At 41.1% G+C, this 14922-nt stretch overlaps 1 protein-coding gene across 1 annotated transcript; it reads left to right on the plus strand.

Moving 5' to 3' along the window:
- Positions 1 to 65: 65 nt before the first annotated feature.
- On the plus strand, positions 66 to 14562 carry KBTBD3 (kelch repeat and BTB domain containing 3). The gene is made up of 3 exons (XM_004604797.2): positions 66 to 197; positions 9886 to 10130; positions 10609 to 14562. The coding sequence occupies exons 2-3, from the start codon at positions 9898 to 9900 to the stop codon at positions 12209 to 12211; spliced, it is 1836 nt and encodes a 611-aa protein (XP_004604854.1). The 5' UTR covers positions 66 to 197; positions 9886 to 9897; the 3' UTR covers positions 12212 to 14562.
- The last annotated feature ends 360 nt before the right edge of the window (positions 14563 to 14922 follow it).

Consider the following 14922-nt stretch of genomic DNA (forward strand, 5'->3'; position numbering starts at 1 on the left):
CCTGCGCTCTGCGGCAGCGTGGGACGTCGGTGGGTGTGGCCTGCCCGAGTCGGGGTGGGGCTCGGGGGCGGGGCCGAGTGCCGCACACGCCACTCACACTCGGAGACGCTCTGACGGGACAGGGGCGCCAGCCAATCGGCTCCCGCCCTCTGGAGGCAGGGACTCTGGGGCGGAGACTTCGGAGACTGCAGTTGCAGGTGGGTGAGCTCCAGGGTCCGCGGAGGAGTGGGCTGGTGGCGCCGCGTTCCCGGGCGTCGGGGTCGGCCCAGACGAGCCGCGGGGAAGAGGAATCCCTTGGCTCCGTGGGCTGCTGCTTCCTGGCGTCCGGCCGCCGGGAAGGGGCTGCAGCATGCCCCTGGACTCGTGCTCTACCGCGGCCCCCACTTGCCTTCTTCCCTGACCCCACCCCTGGGGGCCCTGGCCACCCTGACCCGGGACACCTTACCCTTAGCGACCACCCACTCCGAACTCGGAGCCGAAGGCCTGCTCAGACCCCGCCGGCATCCCGGCGTCTGAGTCGATGCTGACCTTTATTGCGGCCCCCGACGTTTTGCAGCTGCCCCCACCTGGCCTAGGGTCCCCGGGAGCAAGCAGGGTTCTGTCTGTGGTGGGGCCCCCGGGAGGCCGGCATCTCAGACTCCCTGCTCGAACACATCGGAACCCAGGCAATAAGTTCTGCTGCCCTCCAGACTGGACTCCGCCTGGGCGGAGGACCGCACTGGTGTCTGTTCCCGGAGTTGCTCCTTTTGGCTGTAGGTGACAGACACTTCGAGGAGAGCTCTCGCTGTCCATCCCTTCTGCTCTTAGTCCAGGGGACGGTGGAGGGCGGGGCGGGGCGGTGGTCTCTGCAGGTGGGGTGAAAGGGCCCGACTCTGCGGTTCATTAAATGCCGTCTGGTGAGATTAGCTGGTTCATTTCTCTGGCTCCCAGAGTGTGCCCGATTGCCAGTTACCCGCCGAGGAGGATTTCCACCCACCGTGCGTCCTATTCTGGGGCCGGAGCGACCGACTGGCTCCTGGTGGATCCCCAGCATCCCCTAAGGCCCCTCCGAGCCCACTAGGCATAATTCCTGAGTACAGAGCCAGGAATGACCCCTGAGCATTGCTGGGTGCGGCCGAAAAACAAAAAAAGGGGGTCTTATGCTATATTTTCAATAACTCTTGCATGTGTATGAGCCCTCCAGTCCTTTCCAAGGAAATATAAAAATTTCATACAAATACGCAAAACGGTTGTGAGATGAATTGCCTGCTTGGCATACTGTCTGGGTTAAGAAGCCCGAGGAAGCACTCGGCAGGGCCTGCTCTTCCCTTAGCTGGCGCTGACTACGCCTCCGCCCCTTTTAGTTCCATTTCTGCGTTGCTTCTTTACAATATTTCTAGATCTTTTAAATGCGAGTCTTTTACAGAAAGCAGGGCACGTGGCTTCTTATTCTCTACGTACTCCGAAGTGCCTAATGTAGTAGTACCATATAATTAGCTCTCTATCATTAATACCGAAGAGAAAAATCTATTCAAAGAAAAAGATCTTGCTCTGTTTTGAAACATCAGTTGATCGGGCTGAACTCACTGGAAGACTGGCTGCAATCAAAGCCAGATCACTCAGAGCACTGTTCAAGTTTAATCACCTACTTATGTAAAGTGACAGGGATTTTTTGGTTTTTGGTTTTTTTTTTTTTTTACCTGATACCAGATTTGGCTCTTATGCTGGACTCCTGTGCTTTTATTGATTTAATTACTTAAATAGACTATAATGGAGAGCATTAAAATAAAGAACAGTAGTTTGAAAATTGATTCGCTGTCTTGAACGAGGAAGGTATTCGTAGACACCAATAAGCAATCTTATAAAATTCATCCTAATTTTATGTGCCACTAAGAAAGAAAAATGCCAGTTTTTGCTATCTGATACTTCTCTTCACCACTTGGAAATTTTCACACTCTGGAGTGTCTGTTATTTTTTTCATTTAAGACTGAGTCACAACTCACATTTTAAAGTCCACTCACAGATGGCCATTTAGATTGTGCCCATGTTGAGCCTATTGTAAATAATGACATTGAGTACAGGGATGCAGGTAACTCTGGGGGGAGTGATTTTCTGTCCTCAGATGAATACCCAGAATTAGAATTACGAATCTTACAATAGTTCTGTTTTCATTTGGGAGGAGAGAGATGCGGTACAGACCAGCCGTGCTCAGGAATCACTGCTGGCCAGGCTCCGGGGACTGTATAGGGTAGCTGGGCTCTCCCAAGTTGGCAGTGTGCAAGGCAAGCACCCGCTGTACTATCTCTCCAGACTGATTTTATTTTATTTTTGTAAGTCCCTGTGCTGTTTTCCATTATGGAAACCACTTTATCTGCCCCGCCTCATCCCCAGCACTGTACAGAGCGTCTCTCCCCTCCATACCTTACCAGCGTACTCTCTTGTCTATTTAATATCCTTTCTAACAGATGTGCTGACACCTTGAGTTTTCCTTTGCGTTTCTCTGATGATTCCTGGTGTTGAACACCTTTTCATGCACCTCTTTTGGAAAATTGTCTATTCTTAAAAATTAGATTGGCACTTGTGCTATTGCATTATATGAGTTCCTTATTTATTTTGAATTTTATCCTATTTTTAGAGATGAAGCTTATCAAATCTGTTCTCCCATTATATAAGCTGCCTTTATTTTCATCTCCCTCCTCTCCACCTTTTTGGGAGGGTAGGGTATGAAAAAAGCTTTGTTTTGTAAAATGTGATGATTTTATACCCGATGTTTATTTCAAGGCTTATAGTGGTGTTTTGATTTTTGTTTTATGTTGTGATAGCACGGTTAGTGGCTTTATGCATAAAGTTAACACACCTCCACCACCACCAAAGTAGTAGAGAGCTTCCAGCTCTCTTCTGAGGTGCTCCAAGCGGGTCTCTTCCTTCCCAGCCTCCCCCACCGCAGCTGAACTCAACTCTGTAGTGGAGCCCAAAGGTTGATCATCGTTAGCTCCTACCTATCCCCTTGTTTGGTTTCTGTTTGTGCCACAGATGAGTGAGATTATCTGGCATTTGTGTTTCTCCCTCTAATTTAAGGGACTTGACACATTGTTGGTCTTTTGCTGTGCAGAGCTTTTCAGTTCAGCTCACCTGTTTATATTTGTCGTTGCTACTTCTGCTTTAGGCATCACATCCAAAATATTGCCAAGACCAATGTCAGGGAAATTTCTTTTCCCCTTTTTAGTAATAGATGGTTTTCATTTTTTACATTTAAAAAATGTACAGCATTCCCAACCATGAATAATATATACATAAATATATTTCCATTTATTTGCATTTTTCAGCTTCAGCATTGTCACAGTTTTTAGTATAGAGACCTATCATTTCTCTTAAATTTACTTCTAATTTGTTTTTCTTGCTTTTTAAAATATGATTTTTCTTCCTTTCTGTTTTCTAGGTAATTCATTTTTTTTTAATTTTACACATTATTTTTTAAATTTTATTGAATCACCGTGAGATAGTTACAAGCTTTCATGTTTGGGTTACAATCACACAATGATCAAACACCCATCCCTCTACAAGTACACATTCCCCACCACCAATATCCCTGGTATACCCCCCATTTCCCAACCTCCTCCTGCCTCCATGGTAGACAATATTCCCCATACTCTCTCTCTACATTTGGGCATTATGGTTTGCAACACAGACACTGAGAGGTCATCATGTTTGGTCCATTATCTACTTTCAACACACATCGCCCATCCTGACTGATTCCTCCAGCCATCATTTACTTAGTGATCCCTTCTCCATTCTAGCTGCCTTCTTCCTTTTGCTCATGAGGCAGACTTCCAGCTATGGGGCAATCCTCCTGGCCCTTGTACCTACTGTCCTTGGGTGTCAGTCTCATGTGATGTTATTTTATATTCAACAGTCCTTCTATGTCTGTCCCTCTCTTTCTGACTCGTTTCACTTAGCATGATACTCTCCATATCTATCCATTTATAAGGAAATTTCATGACTTTATCTCTCCTAACAGCTGCATAGTATTCCATTGTGTAGGTATACCAAAGTTTCTTTAACCAGTCATCTGTTCTAGGGTACTTGGGTTGTTTCCAGATTTTGGCTATTGTGAACAGTGCTGCAATGAACATATAGGTACAGATGTCATTTCTACTGTACTTTTTTCGCATCCTCAGAATATATTCCCAGAAGTGGTATTGCAGGTACATATGGAAGCTCAATTTCTAGTTTTTGAAGGATTGTTCATATTGTTTTCCAGAAAGGCTGGACCAGTCGGCATTCCCACAAAGAGTGAAAGAACATCCCTTTTTCCCCACATCCACGCCAGCACTGGTTGCTTTTGTTCTTTTGAATGTGTGCCAGTCTCTGTGGTGTGAGGGATATCTCATTGTTGTTTTCGATTTGCACCTCCCTGATGACTAGCAATGTGGAGCATTTTTTCATGTGCCTTTTGGCTATTTGTATTTCTTTTTTGAGGAAACTTCTCTTCATTTCTTCTCCCCATTTTTTGATAGGGTTGGAGGTTTTTTTCTTATACAATTCTACTAGGGTCTAGTATATCTTGGATATTAATCCCTTATCAGATGGGTATTGGGTAAATATTCTTTCCCATTCTGTGGGCTCTTTCTGTATTTTGGTCACTGTTTCTTTTGAAGTGCAGAAGCTTCTTAGTTTGTTGTTGTCCCATTTGTTTATGTTTGTTTCCACTTGCATGGTCAGTGCTGTTTCATCCTTAAAGATGCTTTTAGCTTTAATATCATGGAGAGTTCTGCCTACATTTTTCTCTATGTACCTTATAGATTCATGTCTGATATTGAGGTCTTTTTTTTTTTTTTTTTTAAATATTTTCTCTAGCACCCCATCAGGCCTGTCTTCTTTTTTTTTATTTTTATTTTTTTTTTGCCTTTTGGGTCACACCCAGCGATGCTCAGGGGTTACTCCTGGCTCTGCACTCAGGAATTACTCCTGGCGGTGCTTGGGGGACCATATGGGATGCCGGGGATCGAACCCGGATCGGCCGCATGCAAGGCAAACGCCCTACCCGCTGTGCTATCGCTCCGGCCCCTGATATTGAGGTCTTTAATCCACTTTGATCTGACTTTTGTGCCTGGCATTAGACAGAGGTCAGAGTTCATTTTTTTGCAAGTAGCTATCCAGTTTTTCCAGCACCACTTGTTGAAGAGACTTTCCTTGTTCCACTTCACATTTCTTGCTCCTTTATCAAAGATTAAGTGGTCATATATTTGGGGGTCTGTAACAGAATATTCAGCTCTGTTCCATTGGTCTGCAGGTCCGTTTCTAGCCCAATATCATGCTCTTTTAATTACTACTCCTTTGTAGTAGAGTTTGAAGTTGGGGAAGGTGATGCTACCCATCTTCTTTTTCTCAAGGATTGCTTTAGCTACTTGTGGGGGGTTATTGTTCCATATGAGTTTCAGGTGTATTTCTTTGAAAATGTCATGGGTATCCTGATAGGGATCGCATTAAATTTCTATAGTGTTTTGGGCAGTATTGCCACTTTGATAATGTTAATACTCCCGACCCATGAGCTGGGGATGTGTCTCCATTTCCTAGTGTCCTCTTTTATTTCTTGAAGTAGTGTTTTGTAATTTTCTTTGTATAGGTCCTTCACCTCTTTGGTTAAGCTGATTCCAAGGTACTTGATTTTCTGAGATACTATTGTGAATTGGATTGTTTTTTAATGTCTCTTTCTTCTCTTTCGTTATTTGTATATAAGAAAGCCATGGACTGTTAGGTGTTGATTATGTAGCCTGCCACTTTAACTATACCGACCTATTGTTTCTAGGAGATTTTCTGTAGAATCTTTAGGGTTTTCTAAGTATAGTATCATATCATCTGCAAATAGTGATAGCTTGACCTCTTCCTTTCCTATCTGTATGCCCTTGATATCTTTTTCTTGCCTAACTGCTATGGCCAGTACTTTGAGTACTATATTGAATAGGAGTGGCGAGAGTGGGCAACCTTTCTTGTGCCAGATCTTTGAGGGAAGGCTTTTAGTTTTTCCCCATTGAGAATGATGCTTGCTGTGGGCTTGATTATATTGAGGAAAGTTCCTTCGATGCCCATTTTGCTGAGAGTTTTCATCATAAACGGGTGCTGGATCAGGTAATTCATTATTACTGCTGAGGTACACTAATGATATTCTTATGCTATTTTGGTGAACTATAACTTGACTGAATTTGTTGAATAGCTCTAACAGGTTTTTGGGTGGAGTTTTTCAGATTTTCTATATAACCAGTCATTTCACCTGTAAGTGGAGACTATTTTACCACTTTCTTCCTCTATTATATGCCTTGGTTTTTCCTGCTGGACTCGTTGGCTCAGACTTCAGTTTTATGTTGAATAGGAGTTGTGTGAATGGCCAGAATAACCATACCCCTGATTAGAGGGAAGAAATTTCAATTTTCCAATGATGACTATAATACTAGCTATATAGTCTTATTTTACAGGCCTTTCTTATGCTGAGGTGTGTTCTTTCAATATCCAATTGGTTGAGAACACGTTTTTATCATAAATGGAAGTTATATTCTGTCACATTTTGAAATAACGTTTCTTGAAATGATTACGTGATTTTTATCTTTTACCAAGGTGATGTCTCGTTAGATTTATCTACATTGAGTACTCTCGGTCCTAGAAATGAGCCCACATGGTTATGGGCTGAGTCTTTTAATGTGCTGATGTACTCAGTTTACTAAGGCTCTGTTGAGAATTTTTGTGTCTCCGTTTATCGTGTTTTTTTGGTTTTTTTATTTGGGGAGGTGGGATTGAGCCACACCTGTCAGTACAAGGGATTACTCCTGGTTCTGTGTTCGAGGTCATGCCTGGTGATGCTTCAAGGATCATATGAGGTGTCAGGGTTTGAACCCTGATTGGCTGCATGCAAGGTATGGGCCTCACCTGTGATACTCTCTCTCCAGCTGTGAAACACCAGAAATATGAACCAGGACACCTGATTCACATAGAATTTCACATGTTGCAGCCAGATGGCCTCTGACTCTGGCCACCTGAGTAAAGCCTCAAGCAAGCTCCAGCTAAGCCTACAAGCCCAGGAGAGACAGATTGTTATTTAAAGCAGCTTTTAAGTTTGAGGATGGTTAGCACACCAGAAATCAGAAGTGGTGCATCACAGAAGACTGAGGCTTCCTATTCCTTTGGCCCCATTCACTCCCAGATCATTTTTCTTACTTGCTTCATTTCCTGTGCTTGTTGGTTCCAACTTATATGCTTGGGACTAATTTGTAATTGAGTTCCATGAGTATCTGACCTTCAACTCTCTTGGATTTCTGCTCTCTTTTTTAAAAAAGACCTTTTTTAAAAATTTATTTATTTTTTAATTAGTGAATCACCGTGAGGGTACAGTTACAGATTTATACATTTTTGCGCTCATGTTTCCCTCATACAAAGTTCGAGAACCCATCCCTTCACCAGTGCCCATTCTCCATCACCGGTAAACCCAGCATCCCTCCCACCCCCCCAATCTCATCTCCCCCCACCCCACCCTGCCACTGTGGCAGGGTATTCCCTTTTGTTCTCTCTCTCTCTAATTAGGTGTTGTGGTTTGCAATAAAGGTGTTGAGTGGCCATTGTGTTCAGTCTCTAGTCTACATTCAGCACATATCACCCTTCTCCCACGTGGCCTCCAACCACATTTTACTTGGTGTTCCCTTCTCTATCTGAGTTGCCCTCTCCCCAGAATGTGAGGCCTGCTTCCAAGCCATGGAGTCAACCTCCTGGTATTTATTTCTACTATTGTTGGGTGTTAAATCTCCTACTGTGTTATTCTATATTCCACAGAAGAGTGCAATCTTTCTATGTCTGTCTCTCTCTTTCTGGCTCATTTCACTTAGCATGATACTTTCCATGCTGATCCACTTATATGCAAAGTTCATGACCTCATTTTTTTCTAACAGCTGCATAGTATTCCATTGTATAGATGTACCAAAGTTTCTTCACCCAGTCATCTGTTCTAGGGCATTCGGGTTTTTTTCCAGATTCTGGCTATTGTAAATAGTGCTGCGATGAGCATATAAGTGCAGATGTCATTTCAACTATACTTTTTTGCTTCTCTGGGATATATTCCCAGCAGTGGTATTGCTGGGTCAAATGGGAGCTCAATTTCTAATTTTTTTTTTGTTTTTTTGCTTTTTGGGTCACACCCGGCGATGCACAGGGGTTACTCCTGGTTCTACACTCAGGAATTACTCCTGGCGGTGCTCAGGGGACCATATGGGATGCTGGGATTCGAACCCGGGTCGGCCGCGTGCAAGGCAATTGCCCTACCTGCTGTGCTATCGATCCAGCCCCTCAATTTCTAATTTTTTGAGAATCGTCCATATTGTTTTCCAAAAGGGTTGAACCAGTCAGCATTCTCACCAGCAGTGTAGAAGGGTCCCTTTCTCCCCACATCCTCTCCAACAGCGGTTGCTTTTGTTATTTTGGATGTGTGCCAGTCTCTGTGGTGTGAGGTGGTATCTCATAGTTGTTTTGATCTGCATCTCCCTGATGATTAGTGATGTAGAGCACTTTTTCATGTGCCTTTTGGCCATTCGTATCTCTTCCTTGGGAAAGTTTCTGTTCATTTCTTTGCCCCATTTTCTGATGGGTTTGGGTGTTTTCTTCTTGTAGATTTCAACCAGTGATTTATATACCTTTGATATCAACCCCTTATCTGATGGACATCCTTGTAAAAAGAGCTTTCTTAATATAAAGTCATATGCTGTTTCCTTCCTGCTTCTGAGTCCATCGACGTGGGCCAATGCTCATGTTCCTCCTTTCATCCCTTAAAAAGATGACCACTAATGGCTTGTACCATTGATACTGAAAGGTTATCAAGAATATTCCTTTACCTACTCTTAACATTCAGATCTCATCCAGTATGATCAGTCCCTGCTAGTATTGTCATACTGGTCTCTTCTCAATCTTATGTACCCTCAGCCTCACAAACACTTGTAGTTAGTTGCAACAACCACAATGCATGAAAGAGAGAGAGTGGAGGGCGGGGGAGAGAGAGGCAGTGGGGGTTGGGGATAATGGAAGGGAACTTGGGGACACCGGTGCCGGGTAATGTACACTGGTGGAGAGATGGGTATTGGAACACTGTATGAATGAAATCATAATGAACAGCTTTGTAAGGGTCTATCTCAATAAAAAAGTTAAAAAAAGAGAGAGATTACAGATATGTCCAAGGTGGAAAAAAAAATGTGACCACTTATTAATACCTTCCAACACTCTGCCATTTTCAGTCACTTCTCTTATGTGGTTAATAGGGGTCACACCCAGCAGTACTGTGGGGCAGGGCCATGACAATGCTCAGAGGGGTAGTATGGTATGGTGTTTGGAAAACCATGTGTTACCAGGAGTTGAACTCAGGTCTTCCCACGTTAGGTGTTTGCTCCATGTCTCCACCACATCCCTTATGCCTCAGTCACTTCTCTCTGAAAAATCGATCATCTGTGCTTCAAGATCAGGGCTGACATCTGCTTTGCTGTTAGAAAACAATGGATGAGGGGGATAAAGGTTTGTTGGGTCTATCCCCAAATGCTAACTGCTACAGAAATAACACCACTTATGTACATAGGTCGCCATGTGCTGAAATTGTAAATAAGCTATTTATGCAACTTATTAATTGTGCTACTTAACATAATTATGTAGTCTTGAACAATTATCCTTTAATAACATATTTTTTACTCCAGCGAGCTCAGCATTATGAAAATCAAATAGGAATTTATTATTAAAAGTCATGAAAACATGTTTAAAAGTTTATTATTTTAGGATTACAATTATTCAACATTTTTGTGCTAATTGTCACTAAGGGCAATTTTTGGAGTCTGAATGTTTAATTAGGATTCTACTACATCAGTGATTTTTTTTTTTCCATTTCAGTTCCAAGATCAGATGGAATTGACTATGGATGAATCTCATGATTTTGATCAGCCGAGCTCATGGAATGGAATCACATCTGAGAAGGAAAACAACTTTCTTGTATCAGAAGATCATGGACAGAAAATTTTAAGTGTACTACAGAATTTTAGAGAGCAAAACGTCTTTTATGATTTTAAAATAATCATGAAAGATGAAATCATCCCATGCCATCGTTGTGTGTTAGCAGCATGCAGTGATTTTTTCAGGTACTTCATCTGTTTGTTTCAGACTTGATAATGTGGGTAATTTCATTATTTTTATAGCTAAAATATATTGATTTTCTGAATTTTTAATCTTTTTTTAATTGCTAAAACTCTGCTATATTTTTTTCAATGTGGTAATACATAATTTGTTTTAGATAAATGATATGTAACTATAGGTACTAAAATGATTAGGATGGGCCAATGCAGAAGGGATGGCATTTGCCTTGCATGCAGTAGATCCGGGCTCAATCAGCGGCATCCCATATGGTCCCCTGAACACTGCCAGAAGTAATTCCTGAGTGTAGAGCCAGTGGTAACTAACCCCTGAGCATCTTCCACTGTGACCCCCCAAAAAAACCCCTAAAAAATTATTAGGATGCTTAATAATGGATATCCTAAGGGTCAGGGAAACTTTTCAGATTGAAAATTATTGAAAAAACTATTCCTGCTTACTTGTTCTTCTGTGTTCCTTACTTTGCAGGGCTATGTTTGAAGTAAACATGAAAGAAAGAGATGGTGGAAGTGTTACCATTACTAATTTATCCTCTAAAGCAGTGAAAGCATTTCTTGATTATGCCTATACTGGAAAAACAAAGCTAACAGACGATAATGTAGAAATGTTCTTCCAACTGTCATCATTTCTTCAAGTTTCTTTCCTATCCAAAGCTTGCAGTGACTTTTTAATAAAAAGCATTAATCTTGTCAATTGCTTGCAGTTATTATCTATATCAGATAGCTATGGCTCTGCGCGTCTGTTTGATCATGCATTGCATTTTGTACAACACCACTTTTCTTTATTATTTAAATCAAATGACTTCTTAGAGATGAATTTTGGAGTATTGCAAAAATGTCTGGAATCAGATGAATTAAATGTTCCTGAAGAAGAAACCGTACTGAAAGTTGTCTTTAGTTGGACTAAACATAACTTAGAATCCAGGCAAAAGCATCTGCCTCATTTGATTAAAAAAGTGAGATTACATCAGTTATCTGAGGAGACACTTCAAGAATGTTTGCTCAATGAAGAGCATTTACTCCGAAGCACAAACTGTTTTGACATAATCGTGGATGCCGTTAAGTCTGTGCAGAATTCCAGTGGACTTTTCCCTGATGCTCGACCATCCACCACTGAAAAATACATATTTGTTCACAAAACTGAGGAAAATGGAGAAAGGCAATATACCTTTTGCTATAATATTAAAAATGACTCTTGGAAAATCCTACCCCAGCCTCACCTGGTTGACCTGCCAGGATCGAGTCTGTCTAGTTACGGAGAGAAAATATTCTTGACGGGTGGCTGCAAAGGGCAGTGCTGCAGGACAGTGCGACTTCATATCGCAGAGTCATACCATGATGCCACGGACCAAGCCTGGTGCTACTGTCCCATCAAAAATGAGTTCTTCTTGGTATCAACCATGAAAACACCCAGAACCATGCACACATCAGTCATGGCACTCAATAGGTTGTTTGTCATTGGTGGGAAGACTAGAGGCTCACAGGACATTAAAAGTCTCTTAGATGTCGAATCATACAACCCTCTTTCCAAAGAATGGGTGTCAGTGAGCCCCTTACCCAGAGGCATCTACTATCCCGAAGCAAGCACCTGTCAAAACATAATTTATGTTCTGGGGTCAGAGGTGGAAATCACAGACGCCTTCAACCCATCACTGGATTGCTTTTTCAAGTACAATGCTACAACTGACCAGTGGTCTGAGCTGGTGGCCGAGTTTGGGCAGTTCTTTCATGCAACATTAATAAAGGCTGTCCCGGTCAACTGCACATTGTACATATGTGACCTGTCCACCTATAAGGTTTACAGTTTCTGTCCAGATACTTGTGTTTGGAAGGGTGAAGGGTCTTTTGAGTGTGCGGGCTTTAATGCAGGAGCAGTTGGAATTGAAGACAAAATTTACATATTAGGTGGTGATTATGCACCAGATGAAATCACAGACGAAGTACAGGTCTACCACAGCAGCAGATCTGAATGGGAAGAAGTTTCGTCAATGCCGAGAGCATTAACTGAATTTTACTGCCAAGTGATTCAGTTTAATAAGTACAGGGACCCTTGGTTTTCAAGTCTTTTCTAAATGTACTGCAAACACTTACACATTTTGAAACTATTCCAGTTCCAGAACCCTATAGTAAGTTTGCTAAGCAGAATAGTTGATAAAAAAGGTCTTTTCCTCATAAATAAATAAAATGTCCCTTCTACTAGGGAATTACTAAGAAGTTACACCATATATAAATTAGCATTTTACAGGAACAAAATACAAAGTACATTTTATGAAAAACTATATTGAATTTAGTTTATTCTTGAATTTAGAATAGTATGAGAATAAAACCATAGGCTTTGATATTCTGATTTTTAAAGTCCTTTATCCATGAAAGACTTAGAATAATGAATCAAAGTTCACAAATTTTTCCTTTGTAGGTAGAAATATCTTTAGGTAGTAGAATTATTTATACTCTATTATATGAAATAAAAAGTAAGTAAGAGATCAGGATCCTACCTTGTTACTCCAAGTATAAGGAGTTATTTAATTCTTACCTTTCCTGGTCATTGTTAGCTTCCTTAAGCCCTTATTCCACTTATTTATTTTTCACTACCTCTCTCACAGTTTTTTTTCTAAAAGCAGTACATATCCCCAGCCATTTAAACTGTACACTAAAATGACTTTAGATTCAATTTTTCTTGGGGCCAGAGTAATAGTACGGCACTTGTTTTGCACATGGTTGACCAAACTTAAGTATCAATAAGAAACTTCAGGGTTTGAATTAATACCAACTCTATTTTCTTTAATGATATATATAAACTATGATAGTGAATTATTTTATAAATGTATGTGTGTATATATGTATATGTATACATACATATATATGTAAATGCTGAGCTTTGGTGTTACAAGAGCATTGGCTTAGTTGTTTAGTCATCTTTAATCCAATCAAAGGATATCAATTAATTCTAGTTCTCACTAAGATGATTCTGCTTTCTAAGAGAGTATGTTTTTTTTGAGCAGTTTAAAGGATGAAAGAATTGTAGAATAAAAACCGCTGATTTACATTTCAGGTAATGTATAGATTGGATTTCTCTGAAAAGAAATGTTTTCTATACTCTGCATTAAAGTAAAAACTGTGTTTATATTCTTTTGAAGTATGTTAATGACTAAATGAAGGTCCTCAATTTTACAGTATAAATATATGTAATAAAAATTTTAGATATATTTTTCAAAATAGATTAAGATATTAGATGTAATTTTCATATCATTCCAAATTAGGGATTCTCTCTAAACATATGACAGTTACTTTAGAAATATTCTGTAGAATTGGTGGCCTTCTTACCAAGTTTAGTTGGAACTGCTGTTTCATGAGAGTGAGTGAGAGAGAGAGAGAGAGAGAGAGAGAGAGAGAAAAGGAATGAGCAAAAAAAAAGAGTATGTAAATTCAGTGGAGACTTTAATGTCTTTAGTGTGACTCTGAAAACTTTTTGAGAAAGGTTATACCAGAGTGGGTGGTCTATATGTGAATTTACCAAACTGTTAAGTATATATAATAAAGTATGTTTAAAATAAATGTTGTTTTAATCACTGGTTATAGGAATTATTAACCTTTACCAGAAGGAAAACATTGAAACAAAGTAGAATCCCGTCTTGATCTAATTTCATAATGATGTATCTTGATTTCCAGCATTATTTCATTAACCAGTAACAACAAATCTCACAATGGTGATATTACTGGTGCCCGCTCAAGCAAATCAATGAGCAACGGGATGACAGTGACAGTGATTTCATTGACTATTGATTTATAGAAATGTTTCTTGTTTTTGTTTTCTGTTTGTTTTGTTTTGGGGCCACACCCAGCAGTGCCGAGGGCTTCCTCCTGACTCTGCACCAAGGGATCACTCCTGGTGGGCTTAGGGGACCATATGGGATACTGCGGATCAAACCTGAATAGGCCTCACGCTGGGCAAGCACCCTACCTGTTGTCCTACTGCTTTCTAAAACTGCTCTTGAAGTCTCCTTTCTATCCAGGCCTAGATGGCACCCTCTGCATTTGATATACTTTACAAACATTCTAAGGCACATGGCACTTTTTTCTCTTTATTTTCTGCAATTGCTTCAGATTATTGGTTCCTAGTTTACTGGATGCACCTGAGTACCTCTTATCACTTACAATGGGGAGAAAGTACTTTTTTATTTTGTCATAAAATCCAAAATTTTTCCTTTATTCTTCTCTTATGTTGGCCTTGGCTTATGATATTGATCTTGTTGGCCAGAGAGATGGTACAGTGGGAAGGCGCTTGCCTCGCCTGCGGCTGACCCAGGTTAGATTCCTGGCACTGCGTGGAGCCCTGGGAGAACCACACGCAGTGACCCCTGAGCAGGGAGCAAAAGTCAACCTTGACTGCCACATGCCTGTGTCCCGGAAAACAAAAAGGGAATAAAGAATATAATTGTCTAACTTTGCCTCTCCACTTGATCTCTGCCTAACTGAAAAGCTCTAAAGGAACTCAGTGGCCAAAACCTCAGGCTCACAGACTCTCCCAGTTACTTTCAGATCTCACGAATCACTGCAGCTCTTCGTTCCCCACCCCAGAACCGTCTCTGCCGGCTTGTCTTCACCTTCTCCCCTCATCTCTCACGTGCGAGTCTTGGAAAATCCTCAGATTTGTTCTTATTAGCCCCAGAAGGAGTTAAATAAGAGCAAAGACTATCCCTTTATGGCTTCCTCCTATCATTTTTTTCTTTAATGTCTACTTTTATTCTAATATTCAGCCAATGCTTCAGTATGGGACAAATAG

Source organism: Sorex araneus, chromosome 3, assembly GCF_027595985.1.
Source record: "Sorex araneus isolate mSorAra2 chromosome 3, mSorAra2.pri, whole genome shotgun sequence".
Classification (NCBI taxonomy): Eukaryota; Metazoa; Chordata; class Mammalia; order Eulipotyphla; family Soricidae; genus Sorex; species Sorex araneus.

Excerpts from the sequence above, each read along its gene's own strand:
- KBTBD3 (XM_004604797.2), top strand. The coding sequence starts at position 9,898 with ATGGAATTGACTATGGATGAATCTCATGATTTTGATCAGCCGAGCTCA. Across the intron at positions 10,131-10,608 it reads GCATGCAGTGATTTTTTCAG|GGCTATGTTTGAAGTAAACA; the intron begins GTACTTCATCTG and ends CTTACTTTGCAG.